The sequence below is a fragment of the Coptis chinensis genome, chromosome 6 (genome assembly GCF_015680905.1).
Source record: "Coptis chinensis isolate HL-2020 chromosome 6, ASM1568090v1, whole genome shotgun sequence".
In the NCBI taxonomy this organism is placed as follows: Eukaryota; Viridiplantae; Streptophyta; class Magnoliopsida; order Ranunculales; family Ranunculaceae; genus Coptis; species Coptis chinensis.
In genome coordinates this window covers 88,813,552-88,840,282 of record NC_141461.1, presented here as the reverse complement: position 1 = coordinate 88,840,282, position 26,731 = coordinate 88,813,552, and the positions used below count along the sequence as shown (strand labels likewise).

Sequence of the window (26,731 nt, the reverse complement as noted above, 5' to 3'; positions counted from 1 at the left end):
ACACTCAAGGAATACAACTAACCATGGCAAGGCGAATACCTTAGTTCCTCTCTAGGGTAGTCAAACAACCGGTCATTCATGGCACATTCAATGAATACCCATAGATAACGCTTAACGGGCCATTTATGGCACATTCAATAAATGTCCACCTAACATATGACATCAACAGTCATAAAACTAAATTCTAAAAATTGAGACGTGGAGAGTTCTAAAAGAGTGCGGTAAATTTTGTTTACGCATTATTGAACTTTATTTTATATATCATTTCAGAGAACGAATGAGTATCTTGATAACTGTATTTTTGGTTTACGCATTATTAATTTCATGGATGTCTATGTGTCATAACGTTGCATATCATAAAATACTGCAAAATCACATAATATTTAATACACGTACACACGTATATATAGAGGTCTTAGCCTAAAGTCAAGTATGCTAATAGCCCTAGACCTATCTTAATAACCCAAATCATAATCCGAGTTAAAAGGTCAAATTGGGTCAACTGGTCAAAGTCAACCCTAGTCAAAAGTCAACCCCTGGTCAAAGTTAAAGTCAACCATCATGGTCGAAGTCAAACTGTCGTTTCCAAGTTCAACAGGTTCATGGTCATAGCCATGGTTCATGACTAAGGTCAAAAGTGTATGACTCATGGGCTCATGGTTAAGGCCATGGTTGGACCTAACCGCCAAGCCCAAACCTAGAACCCGGAAATCTAAACATTTAAATACCCAATTAGATCTATTTTAAGTCCCATGGACCGCCCAAGCAATAATATTAAACGGGCCCAAAACTTATATAAATAATGTGCCCAAAACACAACTGAGTTCGGCCCGAAAACTTTAAATTAAACTGGTCCATAAATTAAAACAAAACTGGACCCAATCAAAACAAAAGAAACTGGCCCAACTTGAACTTATCTAGACTCAACAGATCTTAGAATAGGGAGAATACTATCCGGTCCACTTAACATTCTCTGGACCAGCCCACACAAACCTTTAAAACCGGCCCAAAACCAAAAACTAATATGGTCCGGCCCAACTTAATTAGACACAAGTCTAAATAGTTACACACCGACCGGAGCACCGGATCGTTCTCTCACGGCCATCCCCCTTAGAAGACTGACACCGCTAGCTTCCCACCACCACCGAAAAATCCTTCACACACCACCCATCAATAACTCAACGAAAATTGTGTGGGTGAAAACCCCACAACTTTACTTCACCAATCGACCACAAATTTTCGCCAAGAACCCCTCAAATCCCGTGATCCGACCGCCATTAATGTTCTTGGAGCTCTCAACCACTCTCAAACTTTCCCTACCACCACTCATTCAACCAACAATCCTCCATACAAAAACAGCTCAAACACAAAAATAAAACACACAAAAACAAATTTCTCAAGAATGGCAAGATGCGCCATTGACGCCTCTGGGAGCTTCCAACAACCCCCACTCAACCCATCATAATCCCACTACACAACCCAACACCCAACATCCCAAACAAAACAACAATCCAAGATAAAATTACAAAAAAAGATTATGGCCAAGCGCCTCCATTAACCCCCGTTAAGAGCTTCAACATCCCACCCCAAACCGCATTTAATCCCCACTAATCCCCAATCAAGACGATTTCAAAAACCCACAATCGAGTGTATAACCTAAAAATAAAACACAATGTACTAATCATATGCGGGAACCATTGTTTTGTTTGAGCGAGGGCTCAAGGCTCCATTGACAAATTTCAAATCGCCTTCAACAGAGTTTCGACAGTTCTAAATCAACTCCGAAGTTTCACTCGAAGTTTTAACAACTTCGACAACACGACGTCGAATCAAAACAATATAATGGACAAGAAAAGCGAAATATTAAACGCATCTAAAAATCATAGTTCTAGTAGTGGTGAGAGTTAACTCTACTCACCAGAAGGCTCTCCGATTATCAACCGCCTCTGGGGAAAAACCTTCCTTTTCACACGGTAAAACTCCATTTTTTTTCTAAAACCCTCATTTTTTTTTTTTCCAAAACTTTACGTGAGAAAAACTCAACGAAAGACAAGGACAACCCTTATCTATTATCTACGGCCTTTATCCGTAACTGATAATTATCCTCTATCCATTATCTATTTTTATTTATTATTATTATTATTTATAGGAAAAGCAAATAAAACACGGGGTGTTATATCATCCATGTGGCATTTTCTATATATTTATTTAATTGCTGATGGTTCATCAGAACATGCAACAATTTTAGAACAATTCCTCGGATTATAGGCTTATCTTCTCAACATGGATAAAAATTAAAAACCAGTTACGAACAATTCATCCCAAAAGAAACCAGATACATAAAATCAATTTACTTTTAGTTTATTTTATGTGTTGTATTTCTGTTACTTTGTGCTTGTAAATTATCTTAACTGACTACTAATTCACAAATTTCCTTTAACCAATAAAAAAAGAAAGCTTCACAAATGTATAGACAGGGCAGGCAGTACCACAGCGGTCAAATGAGCTCATATGCCCACACCAGAAAAATTTTAAGGGTCAAATTTTAAAGGCCGTAAATCTGCACCACTAACAAAAATCTCCTCCAATCATCCTTCTCAGAAGAATTTAATTCAAAAAAATTGAGAGAAAGTATGACATATGTCTATATACACCATTTGTGCATGTGCCAATATATGCTACAAATCTTTTATTCATAAATTGAAACATTGCCATATGAAAGAAGAGGGAGTATGCACACGCAAGACATAAGATCTAGAGGATGGTTATATGAACTCCACCTTATAGCGACTCCAAAGTTATTCTACTCATAAAAATGAACTTACAAAATGAAGTGAGGACTAATTTTTTGTGGATGTGTACATCTCATGATGGAGAACACCCCCACCAAAAATCAGCTCAATTGAACATGTCTAACCTTGTCAAAAATTGTATCGAAATTAAAAAAAATCTGGACCGTTGGATAATTTCATAACTTTCTAAATGATTTTTGATGAGGTTGTACATCTTCAAATGAGCTGATTTTTTTGTGAGGTGATCTCTATTAATGAAAACATCTCCACCAAAAATCAGCTTCTAGTTCATTGAGTTAAGTGGTGGAGTTCATTTGGAGTTCGTTTTAGTGGAGTTCATATAACCATCCCCTAATATCTATATTCAAATAAATTTCTTTAGTGCCGGTGTATCCGGGGCCATTTTAAAAAGTTAATTTTAGGAAAACCAGACACGGGACTCATTCATCAAATCGAAAACGAAGTCGACGAAACACAATTACGAATGCAACTCCTCGACACGTGTTCCCAAACTCCATAGAACTCAAATTGTTAGTCAAAGAATGACCAACTAACATGGTCATAGGCTTCAAAGATTTCCACTTTGCCAGAAAAGCACAGGCAGACAGGCTTATTGGATCTAACCCTATCATCAACAGTCACACTAGCAACAAGCACTTTTCAAGAATCTAACTTGTGAAATATCTTATGGATCCTACTTATTCATATTGTTCTTAAGAGCCTTCTAAAACCTTTGTCACTTTCAATTCAGCATTCATGTCAAGGCATCAGAAGATCTTTCAAAGGAAGCCATCTTCAGACCATCTACAGATAACAGAAAACTGCGCCAGCTTACAGTCGGTTGAGTGGAATTTAAACATTCAAACCATACGCAACTTTCTGACAACAAAAGAAAATGATTTTTCTATCTCCAACTCGTATAGTGACCCCTTAAGACATTTAACATTTAAAATTGTTATTACTCTTTTAGTAGAAGTTAGAAGTGCTAGACAAAAAGTTTGGCTCATGTCCACAACAAAAACAAACAAATTAGTCTTAAGTACTATGCATAACATTATGAAAGCGAGCATAGCTTCCATACACTAAAGTCTCAAAAATTAACTCCCAATATAATTGAGGCTCCAAGACTGAAGAAACGGATTAAGTTCCAAAGCACCAACCTCTAGGCAAGGCAGCAGTACAACATAGTGACATACCAAGCTAGGATAACTCATCCTACAAGTCTACAACCTCTTTGTACATTTTAATATTACAATTCCGTTTTACCGACATAAAAATTCTTAATTAAAGGATTGTAGCCGACTTCCTCAACACTCAAGAACTGCATTCAAATGTGCTACGGTACAAGAATGAGTGAATTAATTAAAAAACATATAAACAGTAAAACAAAACACTGACATACCAGGGATCACCACCAACGGAATGTAAGAATACACTTTAGAAATCACACTCTTGTTAAACTTTATCATGCAATCAAACTTATGATAAACAGAGGGAGAAATGTATACCTATATATCCAATGATATAAGGAGATGCATATTGTCAGCGAGTGTCCTTTTCATCTTCTCCCTTACTGAAATAGTTTTTTCTTTGTTGCAATCCAATCCATAAGCTGATTTTAGTGAAAGCAGGCTTCCTGCTAGTGGATATGCGATTAGGTAAAACCCATCCCGTTTCTGCACCCCTTTCATTTCAATAAATCTACACTTCCGGCTTATAATGTGGTAAGAAACCATATATTTAGAATTACAAAGAAATACAATATCATCACCCTCACAAAGTTTTATAATCTCAACAATCACACATCTGAACCATCGATGACATAATGAATCAAGTTCTACAGAAAATTGCTTGACCCAAGACTCCTTGTTATTGTACTTCTTCATAACCCATATACCAACATTGCATTGAGATGTACATTGCACCACAGATAGATCCCCTTCAAGCACCCGAAGGCTATAGCGGTCCTCTGTAGGTTTAAGCAAATGTGAGCTAGGAATTGAAACAAATCCAAAATTTTCTACACCCACGTTGAACGACACAATAATAGGCACACGATTTTCTGAACTCTGATCAATAGCCATCCAATGAAGACACTTGTGAACAAATACTGAAGCATTTTCATAGGCATGACGAAGCACATCTGGAACGATACCATTCTTTCTTCACCAAACATGGAAGTACAATATTCTTCACCAAATACTGAAGCATTTTCATAGGCATGACGAAGCACATCTGGAACGATACCATTCTTTCTTCACCAAACATCTTGAACTCTATTCTCATACACTCCAAACTCAGAACCGTGCTCCGCAAACATGGAAGTACAATATTAAGTAAATTAATTCCAGATAAAAGTAAATAGATACCGAGGAACTTTTTGGTAGAGTTGTTACCACAGCCCTGGCGGCATAGATGTGACCTTGATACCATATATATCTCCAACAAATAATGATTTAGTAGACAAAGAAATCACAAATCTAAGTTTATCACCCTCTAACCATGTACAAATATACATCAGTAGAAATCATACAAATGTTCCATACGCAAGAAATAAGAGAGAGTAGTGCTTAAGGACATAGATTCCAGATTGGTTGAGATAGGATTTGTATTATTTGAGAGCATCTTTATTCCATCTTCTATTTGCTTGAACTAGATCTCCCGTCATCTCCCAGTGTTACAATCAACGCCAAAAGCTGATTTTAGTGATATGAGGCTGCCAACGAATGGGTATGCTACAAAGTAGTGCGCAGTCTCTTTATGGCCCCCTTTTTTTGAAACGTCTTTATGGCCTTGAACGCCAAGAAATTTACACTTTCGGCTTCTTCTATCGTCATAGTGAACCAGATTTTGGGATCAGAAAGACAGAAAGTAGTACAAGAGCACCACCCTCCAAAAGTGTTAGAATCTCAACATCATCAAATGTAGACCCTCGATAACACAGTAAATTTTGCTGTACAGAGAATTGCTTGACCCAAGACTCCGATCTGTTGCGAGTTAAGTACAAAAAATCAATCAATCAAAATTAAAAAAATTAAGAAGAAAAATGAGAAAAGGACCACACAAAATTTACAAAATTCAATTCATACCTTCGGTTACTATCGAATTTTTGTTCTTCCAACCTTGCTCCCACAAGAAAACAAAATTTGTATGGAAACACATTGCATCCAAGTAAATAATAACATGGTTAAGTACAATCATCCAACAATATATATCATAAGTATCGACTATCATCAAGGCTTACATAAGCGTTACTCAACAAGCTAAAGCCATCCATAAAATAAAACCTTACTAGCAGTGGCTATGGTTTAGCCTCTTGCCTTATATGGCACAACAGTGACAGTATACATAAATTCAACATAGCTCTTACAAAATAAACACTCATCGCGTAAAGGCTAAACCACCAAATGAGCATTTAATAGAGATCAAAATCAAGTACAAAACAAACTGAAGCGCGAAACAGCATGCTGCTTCTACAAAAGCTGAAGTGGTCCAAAACACAACCTTACGAGGCAGTAATTCCAGTTTCTTATTCCCTGAAAAGGTACAACATGAGAGTCTGCACTGAGAAAGAATTAGCCTAACGACGAGGAATGAACTAATTCCTACTGAGCAACCAATATACTAACAACATATAAACTCAAAAAGGAAATCTAATCTTCTCAAAATGGAGTTCCTTCCCTTTCTCAACCGCAAGCAAAACAAATTCTCCATACAGCTTTTTTCTATACATTCTAATAAGTGATGGTTCATCAGAACACAATAACAATTTCTTAATACCAAATGGTTGCATAATCTAGGCTGATTTTCTCAACAATGAACAGAATATAAACTCTGTGCCTGCTCTGGTTTACAGTATTTCACCCTAAGTCTTGGGGTGCCAGACTAATCTGGGGTTTTAAAGCGTAGGGAATTTACTAAACGCAGCTAACCGAGATGTATTCTGAAAGCAACCATTTCACTGTTCTGAACACTAAAGGAGTGAACATGAGCAGTCGCCATCCACTATACCATTTGCAATGATGGAACTCATACTTACGGAAGTCATAGAACCACAACAAATGTAACAAGAAAGGAATAGAGATATTTCAAAACTAGATGGAAACTACCTGCTAAAAGTAGTACCACTCACAGTTGCTATAATATTCATGTTTTTCAATACATTAGCTACTAAACAAACATCCAATTTTGTTAAGAAAATTAAGAAGTAAGATTTACAAAAATCGATGAGTCTTTCATAGGTAATAACCGGTTATAAACAACCTACTTTATTTTCTTTTCTATTTTGTTTTTCCCGCTACTATGCACTTGTAGGTTAACCAACTTGTGGGTTATTAAAAGGCCTAAAGACAATGACTACTTTCATAGAAAAGAACCAGTTGCAAGCAATTTATTTCAAACGAAAGCAGAAAATAGCAATTTTCGCTATTTTTGTACTAAAGCTGCTTTGTACTTGTAAGTTATCTTAAACTGACTTCCTATGTAATTAACAAAATTTCGTGCCAAAGGATAGACAGTATTCTACAATGTATAGACAGGGAAGGCAGTTACCGCAGGGGTGAGAGGAGCTCATAAGCCCATTCAAAAGAATTTTAAAGGCCGTAAAACAAAAGCTCCACTAACAAGAAGCCTGCCCTAATATAATATTCCTTCTGAAAGAATTAAGTTGAAGTTTTCAGAGAAAGTATGCCCATGCCATTAGTATATACAAATTATTGGTGAATGAACGGAAATATACAAATAAAACTATCATTTCTTAATTGAAATATTGGCAATAGGCCTATCAATGGAAGAACAGAGAGTACGCACAAAGTATAGCGATTATGTTTTCACTGTTCAAAAAGTTTTCCTCAAGTGTCAACGTTTCTGGTCACAAAACTTAGAGTTCACTTTACTAGAGCGTAGCATCTCATTGATCTAACCCTATTGTCGATAGTGTTTTGAGAATCTAACTCGCGGCATATCTTGTGGGTCCTATTTCTTAAAATCATTCTTAGGACACTTCCAGGTATCCTTTTTCACATTCAATTCAGCATACAAGTCAATGCGTTAGAAGTTCTTCCAGAGGACCATCTACAGACAACAGAGAACTTCTCCAGCTTATAGTTACTTGGTTGAATGGGAATTTATCATTCAGACCAGTGTAGTCAAGGCGCGCTTAAAGCGCAAGGCGCACTTTTAGTGCCTCGCCTTGACCAAAGCACGAGAGGTAACATAAGGCGTGCGTTTTTTGTGTTTTTTTGCGCTTTTTGTCGAGGCGCGAGGCGCACAAGGCACACGCCTTATCAACTTTTACAATTTTTTCGTTTTTTTACAATTTTTGCTATACGTGACACATTTACACTCGATCCAATTGTTGTATGATATAAGAAATTGTACAAATTTAGTAAGTTTCATTGTGGAGTACACTTTAAACTTAATTTTGACTAGTTTTTGTTAAGTTGTATGGATTGAGAGAAGACACAAAGATGGATTAAATTTTAAATGAAGTTTTACGGGATTCTAAAATTAAATCACGTGTTCTATTTTATGAAGAACTCATTTGGCTCAATTCAATCGGTTCATTATTTTAGTTTATTGAAGTTGAGCTAGATTATATTGAGAGATATGAGTTTTATTTTGCTCTTTACTTATTGTTTAAGATTTTTCTTTTAAATGCCTACAATGGTTTTATGTTTACAATCACATAAAATTAATTTTAAAGTTTGGCTAAGCAAATCAGTGATAATTAATGTCATATTTAATATTTATTTTATTTTTTATTTGATATATCTATTTTTTTATTACTACACGCCTCACTTCAATCAGGCCACACGCCACGCCAGGCTTATAGCCTAAGGCACAAGACGGTGTTAGCTTTTAGGGTGCTTTTAGCCTTTTTACTACACTGATTCAGACTATATGCAGCTTTCTGACCTTCCACTAAAAATGGAATTTTTTAATCACCGCAATATACAATGAACCTTTAAAACCTACAAGATTAATTGCTATTAGTCGGAGTAGAAGTATTTGGTCCCTGTAAAAAAATATGTAATTATCTGACTTCTACTAAAAATGGTTTTTTCTCTGTCCTAAGATTACTGTATATAACGTCTGAGGAGTATTATGCAGCATACTTAAATTATTTGACATAGCTTTAGTTCACTTGAGTTCACTTGAGTCACAAAACAACTCCAAACTAAGGCTCAAAGTCTGAAGAAACAGATTAAGGCCGAAAGCTCCAGCCTCCAGCCAACATAGTGAAAGCATCGAAACAGACCCAGTTAACACAGTGAAACAGTAAGAACGAGCAGTACACTTCATCTGCAAATAATGAACAAGCGCACATTTTCCTTTACACATAATCAAACAATCAGTACAATCTGACCAAAAAGGATGAAAACTAGTGCCACAGTAGCAAAAGGACCAAAATCATCTCAAGAGTTGGCCCCAAAAAAGCATTTTTACAGTCCCAGAGAAGTAAATATCTCCCAAACATTTTCAGAAATATGATCAATGCATTTGAGAAACATAAACCTCTGTTGAAAACCAAAGCCTCCTCAAGTCCTTGTAGAAGCCAATAAGATGAATCTTTGGTCATGCTAAAACAGTTGCAAAATAGTGATCAAGGATCTTGGTGACAAACATGCCCATCAACAACAGTAAGTGGATAAACAAAACACATGGAAAGAAGAACAAACATATAGATAAAAAAAAAGAACTCGTAAGTTATTTTGGTTAAATAAAGACACAAAAATAACAAATTTGAGTTTATCTATCATATCACCATTTGATAATGTACGAATACATTATAACAAATCACACATATCACCATTGTACAATAGCAATTAAACTTTACAAAAATAAGTGGGAGAAATGAGTACCTATGGACATAGCCCTACGAGAAACTCCAAATTGCCCCCAATTGACTTTTCCAACTTCTCTTTGATTGAAATGGTTTTATCAGTGTTACAATCCACTCCACAAGCTGTCTTTAATGGAATGAGGCTACCCACAAGTGGATGTGCTACAGTGTAATGATCATCCCCGTTCAGGACCCCTTCAACTTTCAAGAAATCTACACTTTCGGCTTGTAATGTTATAAGAAACCAAGTGTAAAGCATCACAAAGTAGTAAAAGATTACCACTCTCGCAAACTTTTACAATCTCAACAATTTCACAATTAAATCCTTGACGACAGAGTGAATCATGTGCTATAGAAAATTGCTTGACCCAAGACTCCTTCACATTGTACTTCTTCATAACCCATATATGAACATCACATTCAGACGTACACTCTGTGGCAGAAAGATTCCCTTCGAGCACCCCAAAGCTATAACGGTCTATTGCAGGTTTAAACAAATGGGAGCCAGGAGTCGGAACAAAACCAAATTCTTCTACACCCAAGTTGAAGGACACAATGATAGGCTCACCATTTGGCAAACTTCGATCCACAGTCATCCAATGTAGACACCCATGGGCAATTACCGAAACTTTTTCAGGGGCTTGACGAAGCACGTCTGGAACGACACCATTCTTTTTCCTCCAAATAGTACTACCTAATGTATGTACTTGCACTCGATTCTCAAACTTTCCAAAATTATCCTCACAGTCAGAAAACATGACAAGCACCAGCTTAAATATCATACTAGAGTCAGCAATACCAAAACCAGACAAACACACATCTCTATCCTTCCCAGGTTTCAATTCCGTCAAATTTGGATCATCACAAATTCACAATGCAAAAGCTCGGCGTATTCTTCAGTAATAGGATTAAATACATAAATGTGATTACATGGAAGTAGAGTATTAAGTAAATTAATTCCAGATAAACAGATAAACCCATTGCAACAACCCAAAATCCTAGGAAGCAAATGAAATGATTCACTAATGTAGTCGTAATCGAAAACTTTATAAGGCACCATGGGGGTTTTCTTAAATGACTTTTCATTCACTTCAATGTAACGAAACTGTGTTTCTGGACGAGCTCTTGTGAAAAGAAAAATGTCAGGACTGATTTTAGAGAGTTGGGCAAGTTGGGCTTGTGGGAAAGATGAGTGAGTGAGAATGTTGTACCAAAGTTTGCAAACGCACCTGCCCCTTCCTACTGATTTGAAGGGTAGCCTTGAAAGTATGTCTGTTGTGATTTCCAGTGGCAGTTCTGAAAATACTTCTTCTAGCTTTTTAAGTTTGTTCTTCTTCTTCTTGTTATTGATTATCTTCTTTGCGATGAAGATTGTGCACAACAAAATGAGGACGCATCTCATTTTCTTTTTCATTTTTTTTTTTTTATTTATTTTTTTTTTTAAAATTTTTTGTGTCTGGAAATGTTGCTGGGGTTTTGGGTTTTAGAAGGGTTTTGCTGGAGAGATTGACTTGATTTGACTTTTAAATGAAAAATTTATGGGTTTGGGCGTTTGGTCATTTTCTTCATTTTCTTGTTAAATGAAAACGATTAAATTTAATGGTGATTAGCAAGAAAACGATGATATTTAATGGTGATTAGCAAGGGTTAGCAAAAAAACGATGAAACTTAATGGTGATTAGTAAGAAAACGAGAAAATTTAATGGTGATTAGCAAGAAAACAAGAAAACTTAATGGTTATCTGTACATAAATTTTAGTAGAAAATAAATTTCTTGGTTTCTCAGGTTTGTCAGGTATAGACGACAGAGTATCTGCCGTTAGTCCATTTAATTAAAACGGGAGACAGCATAGTTTCTACCGTCTGTACATAAATAACCAACAGATAGCATAAACTATGTCGTGCGTATCCTGGACCTTATTCTCTTTTAGTAGCCCCATTGAAATGACATTTTTGTGGGTGAAGTACTATATTTGCCTTTAGCAGCCCATATAGCCCCCATTGGACTTGTTTTTAGTAGTGAAAAGTATCCTCATGTCCTCAGCACCATCTACTACTTTTTTAACTATTGATTAACTATAGTTAATTAAAATTTAATCAAATATTTATTTTATTCTTTCTCTAAATCATTATATTTTTATATAATAAATAATAATAATAAATTGAAATGTACACTAACATTTATGAAAAAATGTCTTAAATTTTATCATAATTCTTATAAAACTTAAACGTAATTACAAATTGCTACTTTATTACAACCCTAAATTTTGACGATAATAGATAATACAAAATAAAATTGAGAAATTCGCTTGAAAAATCTATAACAAAAAATAAAAAATTAATTTACAAATTTTTAAAATTTTAGTTATATATATATATATATATATATATATATATATATATAGAAACACAGAAAAATAAAATGTTTGTGGAGAAAAAATAGAATGATTTGGAGAGCGAATAAAATAAATATTTATTTAGATTTTAGTTAGCTAGAATTAATCACTAGTTAAAAGAGATAGTGGATGTGTGGTGAATAAGTGATTAGGAGACTTTTGCCTAGGAGCGATTTTTTTCTTTAATGGCACAAATGCCTTAATTGGTTACACGGGTCAGTGAAAAGTCATGACAAATGCGCAAGTGAGATCTGTAATTATCTCTATCAACATAGCATTAGCTTACAAGGAACGAACTTTACATTAAAAATCAAGCTGTTAGAAAGTACGACAATTTGAAAATCAAATGTAGAACTTCACAACAGTTTGGCTTATATGGACCTCTGGCTCAGATATTCCGCTGAACTACTTCAGTATAGGGGTCCGGGTACTGCACTATATATCTCAATGGATGCACGTTATGTATGTTCGTCATACTCTGACTTTAGCAGCTGCTTCCTTGATTTGCTCGATAGTGAAAACACCGAAAAAGTCATCATCGGTTACTGCATTTACTACTGCAAGCGCAACATCACCAACACTAATAGGTGGTGCCAGGAGTAGATCGGATGCTGGTAGAGAACTCAGAGGTTTTGTAAAGTTTTCACTAGCACTCAGAAACTTCTCCAAGGGTTCACCTACCAAATCAAGTGGAATCTCGAAGCCATCCACCTTCCGCTTTCCATATATGAATCCAGGTCTTAAAACAACTCCTGTGAAATTCAGGTGAAATAAATAGAAAATTGTCGTGGGTGCAAGTAACAAAACTTAGAAATGGTGAAGAAAACTAAATTAACAGGGAAGATTGGCCACGACACTTGGGTAAAGGAGTTGGAACTCAGAACCATTTGAACTAAGGAATTAAAAAAGTAATGAATTCCATGACAATAATGCAGATGTGCCGAATAGCCTTGGGCATTAAACAAGGTCTATAAAGTCATGAACAAGTGTGGACTACTGCCTTCAAGAATAGGAGTAATGATCCACTCGAATGGTTGATGACATTCTCAGAAGTAGCTGCCAATTCTTTAATCATCTTTTTTTCTTCTAAAATGCACTACACCGATGGCTACAGACTGGTTAACGAAAACAACAATAAAGACTACATTCAATAATTCATACAATGACTCTAACAGATAGGACCATTAAACAGTTAGCTCTCACAACCCTACTGGTGCGGATGCGAGCCAACAGCAATATTGTCCTTTACGTGGATGTAGTCATGCAGCAGCAGGTAACTCGAATTGCATCAGACTGAAAATAATGATTAAATGACAAACATTATACATTACCTGAGTTTGGGTATTTGGAGAGAACCTCTGCTTCAGCTTTCCTCTTCCCAGTGAAGTATCCAGATGAAAGTAGAAATGAAGGTAGGTTGTAATCATGCACAGAGATCAAGATGAATTTGGGAACCCCTATGACACAAAATAATGTTTAATCCATAGAGCACAGCAAGAGAGAAATACAAATTGCTACTGCTGACCAAACAAGAGCAGTGTGTATTAACGCATAGGTGGCCTTCTCACTAAACAATGTTCCTCCTTTCTCAGACTCATTGGTCAATGATAAGAAGTTGTGACTCATAATTATATCATGAAATAAACAAATATTAATTTACATGTTTGTACACATCTACAAGCATATTTCGATCTTATGTCAAAAGAGCTCATGAACTCCACAAAAAAATCAGCCAACATGCATAACAATAAGACTACAGTGAAGGATAAATCACTGATCATAGGAAATGGAGAAAGAAGTCTACAGTCATAGCAATAACGACATAAACAGGTGTGCAATAGTAAGTGTTGTACCATACTCCTTTGCAGCGTCCACTGCCAAAACGTTTGCCTCGCCATTTATCCTCTTCATCTGCTCCTCATTACCAAAACCTCCAATAGTTGAAACAACTGCAGTAGCCCCAACGAGAACATCATCCCAATTTGCGTAGAAAACATCCCCTGCATGAATTGGAGTTTGGACGCTTAAGCGATTCAAATGTTAACACGGTACATAGTATGCTCACAAAAGAAACCAAAAGTACAATTTATCATCTTCTGTGTCAAGATACGTGTGAGAATTGTACCACTTTTATGTATATACATGAAGCATATCTAGTACCTTTAACTCCTTTAAGGCGTTAAATCAATATTCGTTGGTTAATGTGTGAGTTTGTTTAAGTTCTTTCCTTCCCACTACTAATATCTGTTCCCAGTCTCACATAATCATACCAACGACTTCTTCAGTCGCACATCACGCTTATTTTTTTTTTTCCTCCGGACAAAATGCATCTGACGATTTCTAAAACATAGGGCTTTGATATGATGCCATTTGACCATTTCCACACACCCTCCCCAGGCCAACACACAGACACACGGGTATTAAATAGAGGTGTACACACGGGTATTAAATAGAGGTGTGTGTGTGTGCTAATTTTCCTCCCTCCGTGACCATTGTCACCAAAAATCAGTCCATCTTGACCTTCCATTTTGACTAGGTAATATGCACTTCTCATGTTAATCACTTAATCTGACATATTTTTGTTAACATGAGAACTGAAAAGTGAAAACCCATAATCGATTAAAATTGATCTTCAAGCGAACACTAAAGAAAAGGGGCGTGCCTGCAATCCATGTAACCTGGTCAACCCATGAGTCTGAGTAAGAAGGCTGCCCTGACCTGTCATGATTGTTAACTTTTAGACAAACAGTCTGAATATTTCCATAAGTTACAAGCTTAAACACATAGAAAGCATATGTGTCATGAAGGACATCAAAGCTACAAACAACGAGGCTCCTTTTTATATTGTATTTTATCTACCTTTGACACAGCAAAAAATATGAAATCAACATGATTCTCCAGACGAAAAGAGAGGGAGGGACAGAGAGAGAGATCCAAATAATATATTTACTTACTCAGCTATCTTGAACATATTATTCATAATGTTCACATGCTACTTGGAATACTATATCACTGTTTGAATAATAAGGATGATTATTTCTGAAAATTTTATCTTTTAACCTTGCACTATCTTAATGAAAAACCTTTAAATTCAAAATCATTTATTTGTTATACAAATCAGAAAAGATAGCAAATCAGACGGGCATGGCACACAGCCACACAGCATACAATCAATTGGACAGACCTGCTCATGCTTACGACCTCAAAGCCTCTGGACACAGCTGCCTTGCAAATTGCAGAACCAACAAAACCATTTCCTCCCAACACTACAATCTACAGCAAACACGTACAGTGAGCAATATTCCTTTTACTAATAATACAATATTCAGTTCACGAAAACAAAAGGATACAAGTTAAGCAGACCCGTTCAGTCCTGACATCGGCCACAACATCAATTGGAGCAGATGCAAAGCTCTCTGCTGTGTTTGCTTCAGCATAAGTGCAACTGACACTAATAAGCCTACACAATCTACAGTACAGAAGCATAAGTGCAACAGCATCAATTATTAAGTAAGTTTGTAAATAAATGAGAGGAAGTAATTACCGATTGAGGGAAGGGTATCGACGCCGGGGTGTGATAGGGCGAGTTGGAATCGCTCTAGGGAGATATGATGATGATGATGATGGAGTAAAAGTAGCGTTCAAGTGTACGACAGAAGAAGACATTGTTCTTTGTTGTAGTTAGTACAAACAAAGGAGTGGCAGTTTTAAGACTGAAGAGAGTGTGCCAGAACTCACAAGTCAGAAGTCTGCTGCTGTTTTGTTGGGTAACTTTACAGAAGTGACATTTTGTTCGACACCAAGTAGCAAAAAAAAAGTACATGGGGGTACTTATCACCAAGTGTAAAAAACGTACTTTCTCAACGTCGACACGTGGGTAAAGGATTCAGGGGGCATTGCCGGGCTTTATAGGCCCACGAGACGAGGCCTGAGTAACACATAAATAACTCTTATCTTGGAAAAACAGAAATTTAGCCTGTAGGACAAAGCCCAAAATTAGTTTCTTAAATCAGATATCTTAATCTAGTACCTGAAATTTTTTCTTGAATCACATATTAGTCTGGTAAAGCAAACAAGAAAGAAAGATTAGTTTAAAATAGAGATAACTTTGACGAGAGAAAGAGAGAAAGTGAGAAACTACCTTTCACTGATGAAAAATATTGAAAAAAATAGACAATGGTACACTGCTTATTGCTCAATAGTGCGGTGTTAACTTTTGTTGGAACTTGTACTAGGTCTGTCCAAATTTGGACAGACCTAATTGGCTTTGAGTGCTCAACTAGACTTGACATACAAGTAATTAGGCTAGGAACCCATTTTACCAATTTATTTTTACCCAAACTCCGCCATGAATTTGAATTACAAATAAAAAGTATCTAGCTTCTTTTATCTTTATGTTTTTTTTTTTGTTCATTTTCTTGTATAGAATATGTTGAGATGGCTTCAACATATTTTTTGCAAAAATAAGTTGTTATAGCAAATTGCGAATAAATGACTACTACTAGTTTAAGGGGCCATTTGTTTTTGCCTCTTATAAGACATTGATGTCTTATAACCTCTTATAAGATGTGGCCCAGTGATTTTTGACATTTTTTTGGTTTGTTTTTTGCCTCTTATAAGAGGCATTTTACTAGAAGATCTGGGCTACCACGAGGATATCCCTATAGGGATGAGTGTTTCGAGACCGTTGGATCCTCGTTGGATCCCCGGCGAAAATCAAAAACAAAAAGAAAGAGAGAGAATATGGGTTTGTTTTTTATTTTCGGACCGTTAGATCTCGGATCCAATGGTCTCGGCTGGCGTCCCTATAGGGATATCCTCGTGGTAGACGAACTCTTACTAGAAATGTCTTATAAGAGGCATGATTTCTGTAAGTACCAAAATTGGATCTACTACAATTTTGTAAGTCTTGTAAGTTGGAAAAAGACACAAACGCTCCAAACATACTACCTTTTTGCCTCGTTCTCTTCTGCCTTCTCTAAAAACTCATTTCTTCCCAACCCAAGCCGCAACACCCAATCACCCATTGCCTCAATTTACGCTCCACCCACGGCGTGCGTTCTTCTTTGCTCCACCGCGGCTTCGGCCGCTTCTTTATTCTTGCCACCAATCACGAGCTCATTTTCATTTGTTGCCGCCACCGTAAGTATCTCTAGATCACCACTTGTTTCCTTTTAGGTGGTGTTAAGATTAATTTCAACAATCCTATCGAGGTAGTGAATGATAAGATTGGGTTTTGGTTAATTTCTATCGCCTATCTTAATATATGATAAGATTAATTCGTGCCTGTGAAGATCATTTTTCACACGGTAGTGAAGAACACTTCAGCTATTACCTTAATATATGTCAGCCCTCGGCATTTCGGTTAAAGCTTAAACTTCATAGTGGCGTTGGAAAGCACGGTTTTCATCGAAAATGAAATCAGCCCACAATTATCATTTTGCTTTTGTAGATGGCTGGATTTGACAAATAGAAATATATTTTGTTGCTAGTTTCTTGATCCTATTATGATATTTGAAATAGTATGAGTTTATCCACTTCATTTATATCCACTTCAGTGAGGTTGGGTTTTGGTTCTTTTTGGAAATGGTAATTTGGGTATTGTTTATTTGATGTGTATTGAAGATAAATAATTGTTGGCTTGCATTGAATGTGTCCTGTAAGTTTCCGCAATTGTTGGCTTGCATTGGTGTACTCATTTTCCTGCATTCTGTTATCCAGTCATAGCCATTTTTTTAACAGGGAGAAACAACAATATTTCGGTTTGATTTCATGAGTCATCTTATCTTCTCAAATGTGTAGAGAAGTTTGAACTTTGACCTACTTAAGACCTGTTCACAGATAAAAAGCTTAATAAGCCTGCAACATTTTACTGATATAAACAGACAATAGCTTTGTAGCTTCAGCGTCATTTTGACTTGAGAAGTCCTTGATGAACTGCTTGTTTATCCTAAGTGCCTTTACCCTAAGAAGCTTTGAGTCTAGTCTGGTTTAGGGAATGATAGATATTGAGTTGAATATTCCTCAAATTATTGCCTAGCCAAATTATGACATTATCCTAGACGTGTACTTCTTTTGCTACTGCGTGAATTGGACATTTGACAAATACTTATCTACTTATCTTCACATTTGACAAATACTTAGCTAATTACTTGTGTAATTGAGTGTCTGTGTAATTTTTCACTATTGGTTTTGTTGTGGAAAAGCATAGTGTTAATAGGAAATTCTATCGTTGTCCACAATCGACTAATGAAGGATTTGCAGGATGTGGATTCTTCCAATGGTTTGGGGAGACGAGTGGCACAAGCTCTATGTCTGCTGTAACAGAGAATGATTCTAGTGAACTGGAAAAGCTTGTCAAATTGTGCACATTTGTTGAGATGAAACAAGCTATAACAAATGATGTTTGTGAGGCTTTCTTAAAGAAGATGGATGAACTTGGGATCAATGATGTAAAGAAGAAAGATAATAAGGAATGAGTTTTATTAGGCGCACATTTTATGTTGTATTTGTATTTCTATTTGGATTTAAACGTAATGTTTAAGAGGATTTCTATTTTGAAATGTTGTTTGTATGTGAATTGGTGTTATGAAACTAGGCGCGAAAGAAGATCATTTTGTTGAATAATGATTGGAAGTACAAGTTATGTAATGGTATGTAAAACAGGGTTATATTTGTCAAATAACCATCTATAAGATGTTGTGTGTTTGTTTTTTCTTTTTTTATAAGTTCTTATAAGAGGAACTTAAAATGAAAAACAAACCAGTTTATAAGACCCACTTATAAGACCCTCTTATAACTTAAACCCAAAAAACAAATAGGCCCTAAGTATTGTGTGCCATTCTGATTGTTGTTAAGTTTTTTTTATCCCACTTTTCCAATTGTCTACAGGCAACTTCAATGGTCTCGCACAACGATGGGACTAGGAAATTTAGTGGTGAGCCACTTAGACAACCAAACATGCCAAAAAAAAAAAAACTCGTTTTTCCTAACTAATATTTCAAACCCAATTAGTCTCATTTTTACATATAGTTTAAACTATGCAAACTCATTTTCACACATAAGAATTTGGATTTACATAGTAATTTTCACAACCAATTTTGAAAACTGTAGAGCTTTTGCAACTTGTTCTTCTTCAAAAATAAAAACGTTGTCTAATTCTAGCCATCCAATATCTCTGTTTGAAATTCCACGTTCTTATTGCATCTTCTTCCTTTCGATTGACTTATCATTTGAAATGTTCAACTACTGTTTTTGTTTTCAGGGGTATTTTTGTCCGTTGGTTAAAGATAAGAAACTAATTTTGGGCTTCTGTAACTGGACGTGAGGACGAAACTATATTTGGGCTTTGTCCTTTACAATCTGTTTCCTTAATTTGGTTGCCACTGATTCAGCTACTCGAACCACGAAAAACAGTGAGAGAAAGAAAATGGCAAGGTCGTCTACGTCGTCAACAACAACAAAAGATGCACAAGCTCTTTTCCAATCTCTCCGATCTGCTTACGCCTCTACACCCACCAATCTGAAGGTCATTATATTCTTACCAACATTACAATATCTCGTGAAATGTCAGAACCCTAATTTTAATACCAAAAATATTCATTTTCTTTGCAGATCATTGATCTTTATGTCATGTTCGCTATTTTCACTGCTGTCATTCAGGTATAACTTTATCAAACTCCTTCCATTTTATATCTTACGCACTCAGATTTATTAATTGGATTCTAAACAAACTTCAAAATTATTTTAATTGATAATAAGTGTACCAAATTTTTTATGTGCCTGGAGAATGTAAGTAAAATTTGTCCAAGAAAGAAGTTAAATGGGTTAGATGGAAATAAGACATAAAGATTCTGCTCTTATTCATGGGCAACATAATTCTTTTTTAGCTCTTCATGTCCTCTAGTCTTGAGGAGGAATCATAGGAAGAGTTCGTCTTTACTTGGTGTAAATGTCAGGGCGTTGTTAAGGTTTATTCTAGTTATTTATACATTTACATTATTCTTGTATAAAGATGAAATTAGTGGAAGTTCATTGTATCAATGGAGGTGGACTGCAGCTGTTCACGAGGCTAGGAGAGATGCTGTGGTGTAGAATTAGTTTTCTGCCCTCATCTTAAAGCTGATGGATAAGTGATTAAAGGGGATTCCTATATCAAATTCATACATAACAATTCACTTTCTTTTTTTAGAGGTATATTTATGGTACAATGTGGAGCTGGGGGCCAAGATTGTATTGACTTTTGGATCATAAATTCCAGAGATTAGGTTGAGCTCGATTCAATTGCACCACTTCACTCTTGGACAGTTATATCTAGTGCCTATCTGTAACAAATTTGATAGTTAAATAGTTATACGTAAGGAAATAGATTACTGAATGTTAGGCGAGTAGGTCTACTCGGTCGGGGATTAATCGGGATTACTAACATTTTTAAAAACGACTCGGTGGAGGGAAGCTTTCGGTCGGGGATTAATCGGGATTCGAGATGTCTTCATTTTTATATGTTTATTTTAGCATGTACATTCGTTTGGGCAATTGGCATACAACATTGTACAAAATTTTTTTTATCAATATGCTATAGAAATGTTGACATTAAAAGTTATTTGACTTTAAATATCATTGTTTTTCAATCTTTTATTTTCTTTAACTTGTCATAGTTACAAATGCAAAACATGGGTCGACATTTTTTTTTTTTTTTATATTAAGTTGTCATCAAATTTTTGGGTTCTCAAAAATCATAATACACCACATAGTGTTCACTTTGAACATATTTTGTGAAAATTATCGGAAAAAAAAATCGATGTTTGCATTTGTAAAGAGAGTGGAGAGTCGAGATTGGAGAGGAGAAGAGAGTGGAAATGGAAGGAAAAGAGAAAAAAGAAAAAAAAAAAGAAGAAATTTGGAGAGTGTGCAGGAGAGAAAAAAAAAAAAAAATGGTGGAAAAAAAAAAAAACGATTTGGAATTAGAGCCCACGGTGGAATTGGAGAGAGGCTAGAGAAGAGGTTGGAATTGGAGCTTGTTTTGGCGGTTGGAGAAAATCATTTCGGTTAGAAAAAGAAAAATCTTGGTTTTCTTTTATATACCGATTTGTGAGTAACTGAGGTGGCAATGACCATCGATTTTGAAATCACTTCTACGGGATTTGGTCATAGTTGTAAACCTTAGCGATTCCCCATAACTTGTCATTACTCGCCGATTTAATAGCACAGCGTAAGGAAATAGATTACTGAATGTTAGTGAGGAGGAAATAACAGAAAACGAGTGGAACTTTGCATGTTCGTGTTGTTGTTTGTTTTGTCTTCTGTTTTGGTTGTCTTTATATTAAAGTGTTAAAAAGTTTAAATGCATGACGATGGTTTTCCTGGAAAGCAATCACCGATTTTCTTTTAATAGACACACTAATTTTTGTGCATTGTACATTTTCTCTTGAGCAATCTGTTTTTATCTATCAAAGGAAAAACTCAAAAAAGAAAAAAGGAAACAGTGTGCACGATATAGGTGAATCCCAGAGGGTGCTTACATGTGTTGGCATATCATTTCACAATGTCTTGACAGGTGGCATGACCATCATTAATATTTGATCATAGTTGTAAACCTTTTTGATAACATCATTGTATCAAGACCTGCACAAACATGAGGAGATCAATTGTCCAAATGGTCGATCAGTATTAGTTTAATATAAATATTACTAATGAATATGTTACTACTTTCATATATTTCACTTCCTGAGAAATGGTTAAATGATAACAAAGTTTTTTTTATTTGGTTCGAGTTGGCCATCCTATTAATTATTATTTGCAATTCGTAACACGTTTTTACATTCATTTTACTGCCGAGCAGGTTGTTTGGGACTGCAGTTCTTGCCGGTAAGGAAGTGCTTCTTAAATTCTTTATTTTGAAAAAGGCGTTTATTGGGGGATAAACAATTTTCTGTTGTATGGTAGAAAATATGCTTATATGACTTCAAAAAGACTGATGTTGTTTCTTTTTTCTATGCTGAAGTTTGTCTTCGCATCCAAGTAAACAAAGAGAACAAAGAATTCAAGGTATCTCTCTCCCCCAGTTCCCTCTAGTGTGCGTGTGTTTTGGCTGTTGCTGCTTCTAGGGTTGTTGATAACTGAGTTCTGTACTGTCAATTGCAGGATTTACCACCAGAACGTGCTTTTGCAGATTTTGTACTATGCAATCTGGTGCTTCATTTGGTGATTATGAATTTCCTTGGATAGATTGGGCGAAGAAGAGAGTTATGTACGTCTGTTTGATAAGACCAGTTACTGGAACCGGCAGGAACTCTTTGTTATTTATTCGAAATTGTAATAGAAGAGTTTTGTTTCTTGGTTTTTTAGTTAATTGTTTTGTCGCATCGTTATCAAATACATCAACATATCTTTGAGTAATGAGATGATGAGATGTGAAACCGTTTGTTTTGCCTTTGTTTTGCCTTAATTCAGAAGATTATGCATTTTGTGAATCTGGTGTAGGATTTGGTTTTACGCACCCAAGCAAGAGCTAACATCTAGAGCCTATTATCTTATTGCTCGGAACACTTGGCCTCTGGCGCTTATGATTGTCGTGTTTAAGCATCGTACAATTTCCTTTACACTACTGCACAGAATCTTGCTACTTAAGTGACTGAGTTTTAATGGCTATCTGTTTACAGTCTTGAACTCTTAACTGTGCCAGGGCCTTCGTCTCATTGAAAAGACGCCATGTTGGATGGAGTTTGTATTGGGCGGGCAGCCTCTGGACTATGAGCCTGTTCTGATAACGCAGGCTCGACTAGTGTTGTAGCTAGAAATCAACAACTGATCAATGAAGTGGGTTTTACTTTTTCCTGAACGCTGAACTTCCAATTATTTGATGAAACTATTGCCAGTGTTTGAGTAATAAAATTTTGATATTCTTTAAACTCTCTTAAATTTCTTAGCCCCATATCACCTCCGCTTACCAGGAGCGAATTTGTTCTAAAATATCGACATACCCATTATACCAAAGAATCGTGTCAATTCACCAGATATTTCATGAAATTTTGCGCCATGGGCATTTCAACATGCCGATGAGACTCAAGAGAATGTATGAATAAATCCATGGCCTGCAAACAATCCGACGAGCCACATCATCTTTTGTCGCGCCATTTTTCTTAACAATTTTCACAGAAAGAGAGATGAACATTCCAAAACATGAAAATGCAGAACAAGAATCAAACCAACCAACAACACGTGTCATAGTAAAAACAGAACCATCAAATGCAATCGTTGAATACACCAAACCTGTTACTAAAAAAGAAGAAGATGGTAAAAATTTGGAAGTAACGCTTGCACTAATTAACAACAATATTTCTGGAACCTCATCTGGTTCAGGTGACTTTCATCAGGTAGTAACATTATTTAAATACCCTAAATGTTTTTAATTTATATTTAATTGCTTCTATTGTTTGATTTCATTAATTTTATGTTAGAAAAGAAATGGGCGTGTTAATTTATTTGAGGTTGTACAATATATAAGCTGTACTGGGGTAGTTATTCTTTAGTCCTTGGAGAGTTGAATTACATTATTCACCATCTGAGGAGAATGTAACATTTCTCAGGCTATTGTGCCGCTGAAAGATGACAAGGAAGGGCATGATTGGAATAACTATTCGCGTGTTAGTTTCGTAGATGAGAAACATATATCATACCGGTGTCTGAAGCGAAATCAGGTGTGTTTGTCTTTTGTTTTCACTGTGATTTTATACCTGATTTAAATTTTGTAATTCAAAATTTTGTATTCGATGGACTGCCAGTTTGTAACAGAGTGTCGTTTGAGGGTTCTTTCCATCTTGTGAAAGAATGGTGGGGTCTTATATGCGAGAAGCCACACTTTGCTCGTATTAGGGGCATCATAGAGACCACTCCATTTGCACCGTTCATTAATGTACCATTTGGCGGTCACTCCGATAGAGGTGTTATTATTTCTTTAGTTGAGAGATGGTGGGATACCACACACACCTTTCACTTTCCGTGTGCAGAAGTTGGAATTACTCCTCTTGACTTTGTGATGCTCACTGGAATGAGCGTTGGGATTGGGCAAACAATCCCATTTGACCATGCATTGGAGAGCTTGACATACATGAACAAATACTTACCTAGATTGGCACCTGATTGTTTTGAGACCAAGGGCATCAAGTTAAAGCATTTAGTCATCATTACATCAGTGCTACACAGAACAATTCATTGCAACCCGAGGCAAATTCGAGGAGGAGACAGAGTATGTTAGGGCATTCTTGTTGTACTTTCTTGGACAATGTTTGTTTAATTGCGGACATAGTGGTGTTCGGTTGGGATACTTGACTGGCCTCTTGGATCTAGAGAAGATTTGGGAGTATGATTGGGGGGGTGCTACATTGTGTCACCTGTATCGCGGACTTGATCGAGCAACCAGGAGTTCTGCTGCCAAAGGACAGGTGGTTGGGGTTCACCCGATTCTCGAGGTAATCCTTTAACTTAGTCCAAGCCTAATTTTAAATAATGAGCATCATAATTAGAATGCGCTCTTACTTACTTAGTTAATTTTATCACAGGTCTGGTTTTATGAGTACTTAGCTTCAATGAATGCAATCCTCAATGATGTCCATGATCATGATTCATGGCCCAGGATGAAAGCTTGGTGTTACGAGAATCGTGCTAAGGAATTTCATGAAACTCACCACAACATCCATATCTCACGACAACAGATAGAGATTCGATCTATTGATTCCATTAGATGGAGACCTTGGGAGAGATCACGCCACATGAGTGATGGGATTGTCAAATTTGCTGCGACCCTATCCAGATTTAGGGTTATCCTTACCAGTCACGATCACAAAGCATATTACTTGGGGGATAGATGCTGGCGACAGGCTACAGGAGAGATAGCTGTACCTCGGGATCCCCCGGCGAACATGTTGAGTTCGAAAGACATCCCTGACGAGACTGTGGACTACCATCGCGCTAACGGTTGGATTGATGCCATTCACTTTTTGGATTATGACATTGATTACTCAGAGTATTGGCACCGTGTGTCCATTGGGCCGTTGCTTCCTGCAGTTTACCGAGCAGGCAACATTGATATGATTGGCAGGGATGGGATACGACCTGAACTCCGTATTCCTGGACCTGCATCTCCACAGTCTCATCCACGTTCCTACAATGCCTATGCGGCAGTTACACCGACACGAGGAGACAAATGTGAGTGGTATTATACTGTCATGGGATTCGATGGATGTGATCGGTACATTCCCATCTCATATGTTGATGATACTCGCGTGGCTGAGCTCCAGCCAAACATTGCAGAGCTTTCAACGGTAAGTCAATGTATTCTATGTTCTCAAACTTTTTTCTATACATATTTAAGTTATTTGATCTGAAACTAAAAGACTTATACAGGATACACTACGTGCCCGATATATCAACTCTCTTCGTATGGTGGAGGGATTACGCACATCAATCTATAGCACAACTAGGGAAATGCAGAAGGAGAGATGGGAGGAGCGGGAGCGAGCACGCCTAACCGAGGAACAACTTCGAGGAGAGAATGCCCGACTTGACAGGGAGCTTCTCCGACTAACGGAACAGCTCCATCTGTTGGGTGTGGAGCGGCCAGAGTCTAGCAGTAAGAAGAGCAAGCGTAGAACGACATATTAGATTTCAGGTCTTATTTGTTCACACTTACTGTTGATATTTTCTCGGGGTGGAACATATGATGTAATATCTTTATAATGTAATATACTTGGATTCATGTTGCTTGAAAATGTAAGCAACATTGTCATTATTGTAAGATGTATATAGTTCTTCGTGTCTTAATTATTTATTTTTCCTCAAGTTCTTGCTGAACAAAAATATAATTTCCCATTACAAACTCTGGTTCTGATGCGTAGGTTACACATCAAACATGATATAGAACCCTTGGGATGTTTTGAATTGATATTAGATACACTTCGTGGTGGCTAACTTAAAACGTTTTTCTTCGTTGCTTTCCAATGAAATTCAGCTCGATTCGCGGTTTATTTTGGTTTCCAATGTACTCTCTCGAGAAGGTTTCTCTCGATTCCAAGTAATGGGATTCTCTTGTCTATACAGGTGTCAGTGATCGGAGTTAGTCGGAAAACAGAATTGAGATTGAGCTTCAAGATTGTTGCTTTCTTCATCAGGAAGATGAGTAATGAAGAAAACCAAGTTTATATAGAGTTATTAGAATGTGAACATCAAAACAGGTGTCGGAATACAGTGACTTCAACCGATGCTAGTTCCACCGACAGCATCAATCAGGAAGATCTACTAATCCCCCCTCTCATGTCCACATACCGTAATACTCATGAAAATTCTTGTCTTTTCATTCAAACATCCTTTCTGTGTCAGAAAAAATTCAACTTCTGGCCTATATCCAACTTTCTGATTTCTTTTATGACTTCTAATCACTTTAGCATAACTAATATAGAATCATAGTATCTTCTTCATAGATTCAGTTTTCAGTTATCATATGTACACCTCTTCTAATCCTATGTTTGCACAAGAACAACAACCTACTTTTTTGTACCAGGTGTATCTATCTGCAGGCTACAAGGAGTACTCGAGCACCATATATATTCTCAGCAGATTGTGTCAGGAAGAACACCTAAAATCCTTCGATTCAGAGAATATGAGCCTCTAAACCGCCATGAAATTTCTCTCTTAGTAAACTCA

General features: G+C 36.4%; 4 protein-coding genes and 1 long non-coding RNA gene across 6 annotated transcripts; 3 read left to right on the top strand and 2 right to left on the bottom strand.

Moving 5' to 3' along the window:
- Positions 1 to 9,833: 9,833 nt before the first annotated feature.
- LOC147495224 (F-box protein CPR1-like) lies at positions 9,834 to 10,418 on the bottom strand. Its single transcript, XM_086568335.1, has one exon. It carries the CDS (start codon positions 10,416 to 10,418, stop codon positions 9,834 to 9,836), a length of 585 nt encoding a protein of 194 aa, XP_086424461.1.
- A 1,850-nt stretch (positions 10,419 to 12,268) lies between these two features.
- On the bottom strand, positions 12,269 to 15,891 carry LOC147495223 (NAD(P)-binding Rossmann-fold superfamily protein). 2 transcript variants are annotated; one of them, XM_086563842.1, is made up of 7 exons: positions 15,576 to 15,891; positions 15,395 to 15,500; positions 15,216 to 15,304; positions 14,694 to 14,749; positions 13,885 to 14,031; positions 13,363 to 13,488; positions 12,269 to 12,783 (listed from the first exon to the last, which is right to left on the bottom strand). In XM_086563842.1, exons 1-7 carry the CDS (start codon positions 15,695 to 15,697, stop codon positions 12,503 to 12,505), a joined length of 927 nt encoding a protein of 308 aa, XP_086419968.1. In that variant the 5' UTR covers positions 15,698 to 15,891; the 3' UTR covers positions 12,269 to 12,502. The 2 variants fall into 2 exon arrangements, with proteins under 2 accessions (XP_086419968.1, XP_086419969.1); XM_086563843.1 differs by having other exon boundaries at positions 15,395 to 15,491; positions 15,576 to 15,831.
- A 3,509-nt stretch (positions 15,892 to 19,400) lies between these two features.
- LOC147495222 (uncharacterized) lies at positions 19,401 to 22,465 on the top strand. Its single transcript, XM_086566419.1, has 5 exons — positions 19,401 to 19,559; positions 19,646 to 19,693; positions 21,873 to 21,898; positions 22,035 to 22,078; positions 22,175 to 22,465. Exons 1-5 carry the CDS (start codon positions 19,461 to 19,463, stop codon positions 22,423 to 22,425), a joined length of 468 nt encoding a protein of 155 aa, XP_086422545.1. The 5' UTR covers positions 19,401 to 19,460; the 3' UTR covers positions 22,426 to 22,465.
- Positions 22,466 to 23,063: 598 nt separating this feature from the next.
- Positions 23,064 to 23,951, top strand: LOC147495221 (uncharacterized). The gene is made up of 3 exons (XR_015197357.1): positions 23,064 to 23,406; positions 23,620 to 23,730; positions 23,815 to 23,951. It is a non-coding gene; the product is annotated as an uncharacterized LOC147495221 (long non-coding RNA).
- A 284-nt stretch (positions 23,952 to 24,235) lies between these two features.
- LOC147495220 (uncharacterized) lies at positions 24,236 to 25,857 on the top strand. The gene is made up of 3 exons (XM_086563840.1): positions 24,236 to 24,501; positions 24,592 to 25,353; positions 25,436 to 25,857. The coding sequence occupies exons 2-3, from the start codon at positions 24,619 to 24,621 to the stop codon at positions 25,691 to 25,693; spliced, it is 993 nt and encodes a 330-aa protein (XP_086419966.1). The 5' UTR covers positions 24,236 to 24,501; positions 24,592 to 24,618; the 3' UTR covers positions 25,694 to 25,857.
- The last annotated feature ends 874 nt before the right edge of the window (positions 25,858 to 26,731 follow it).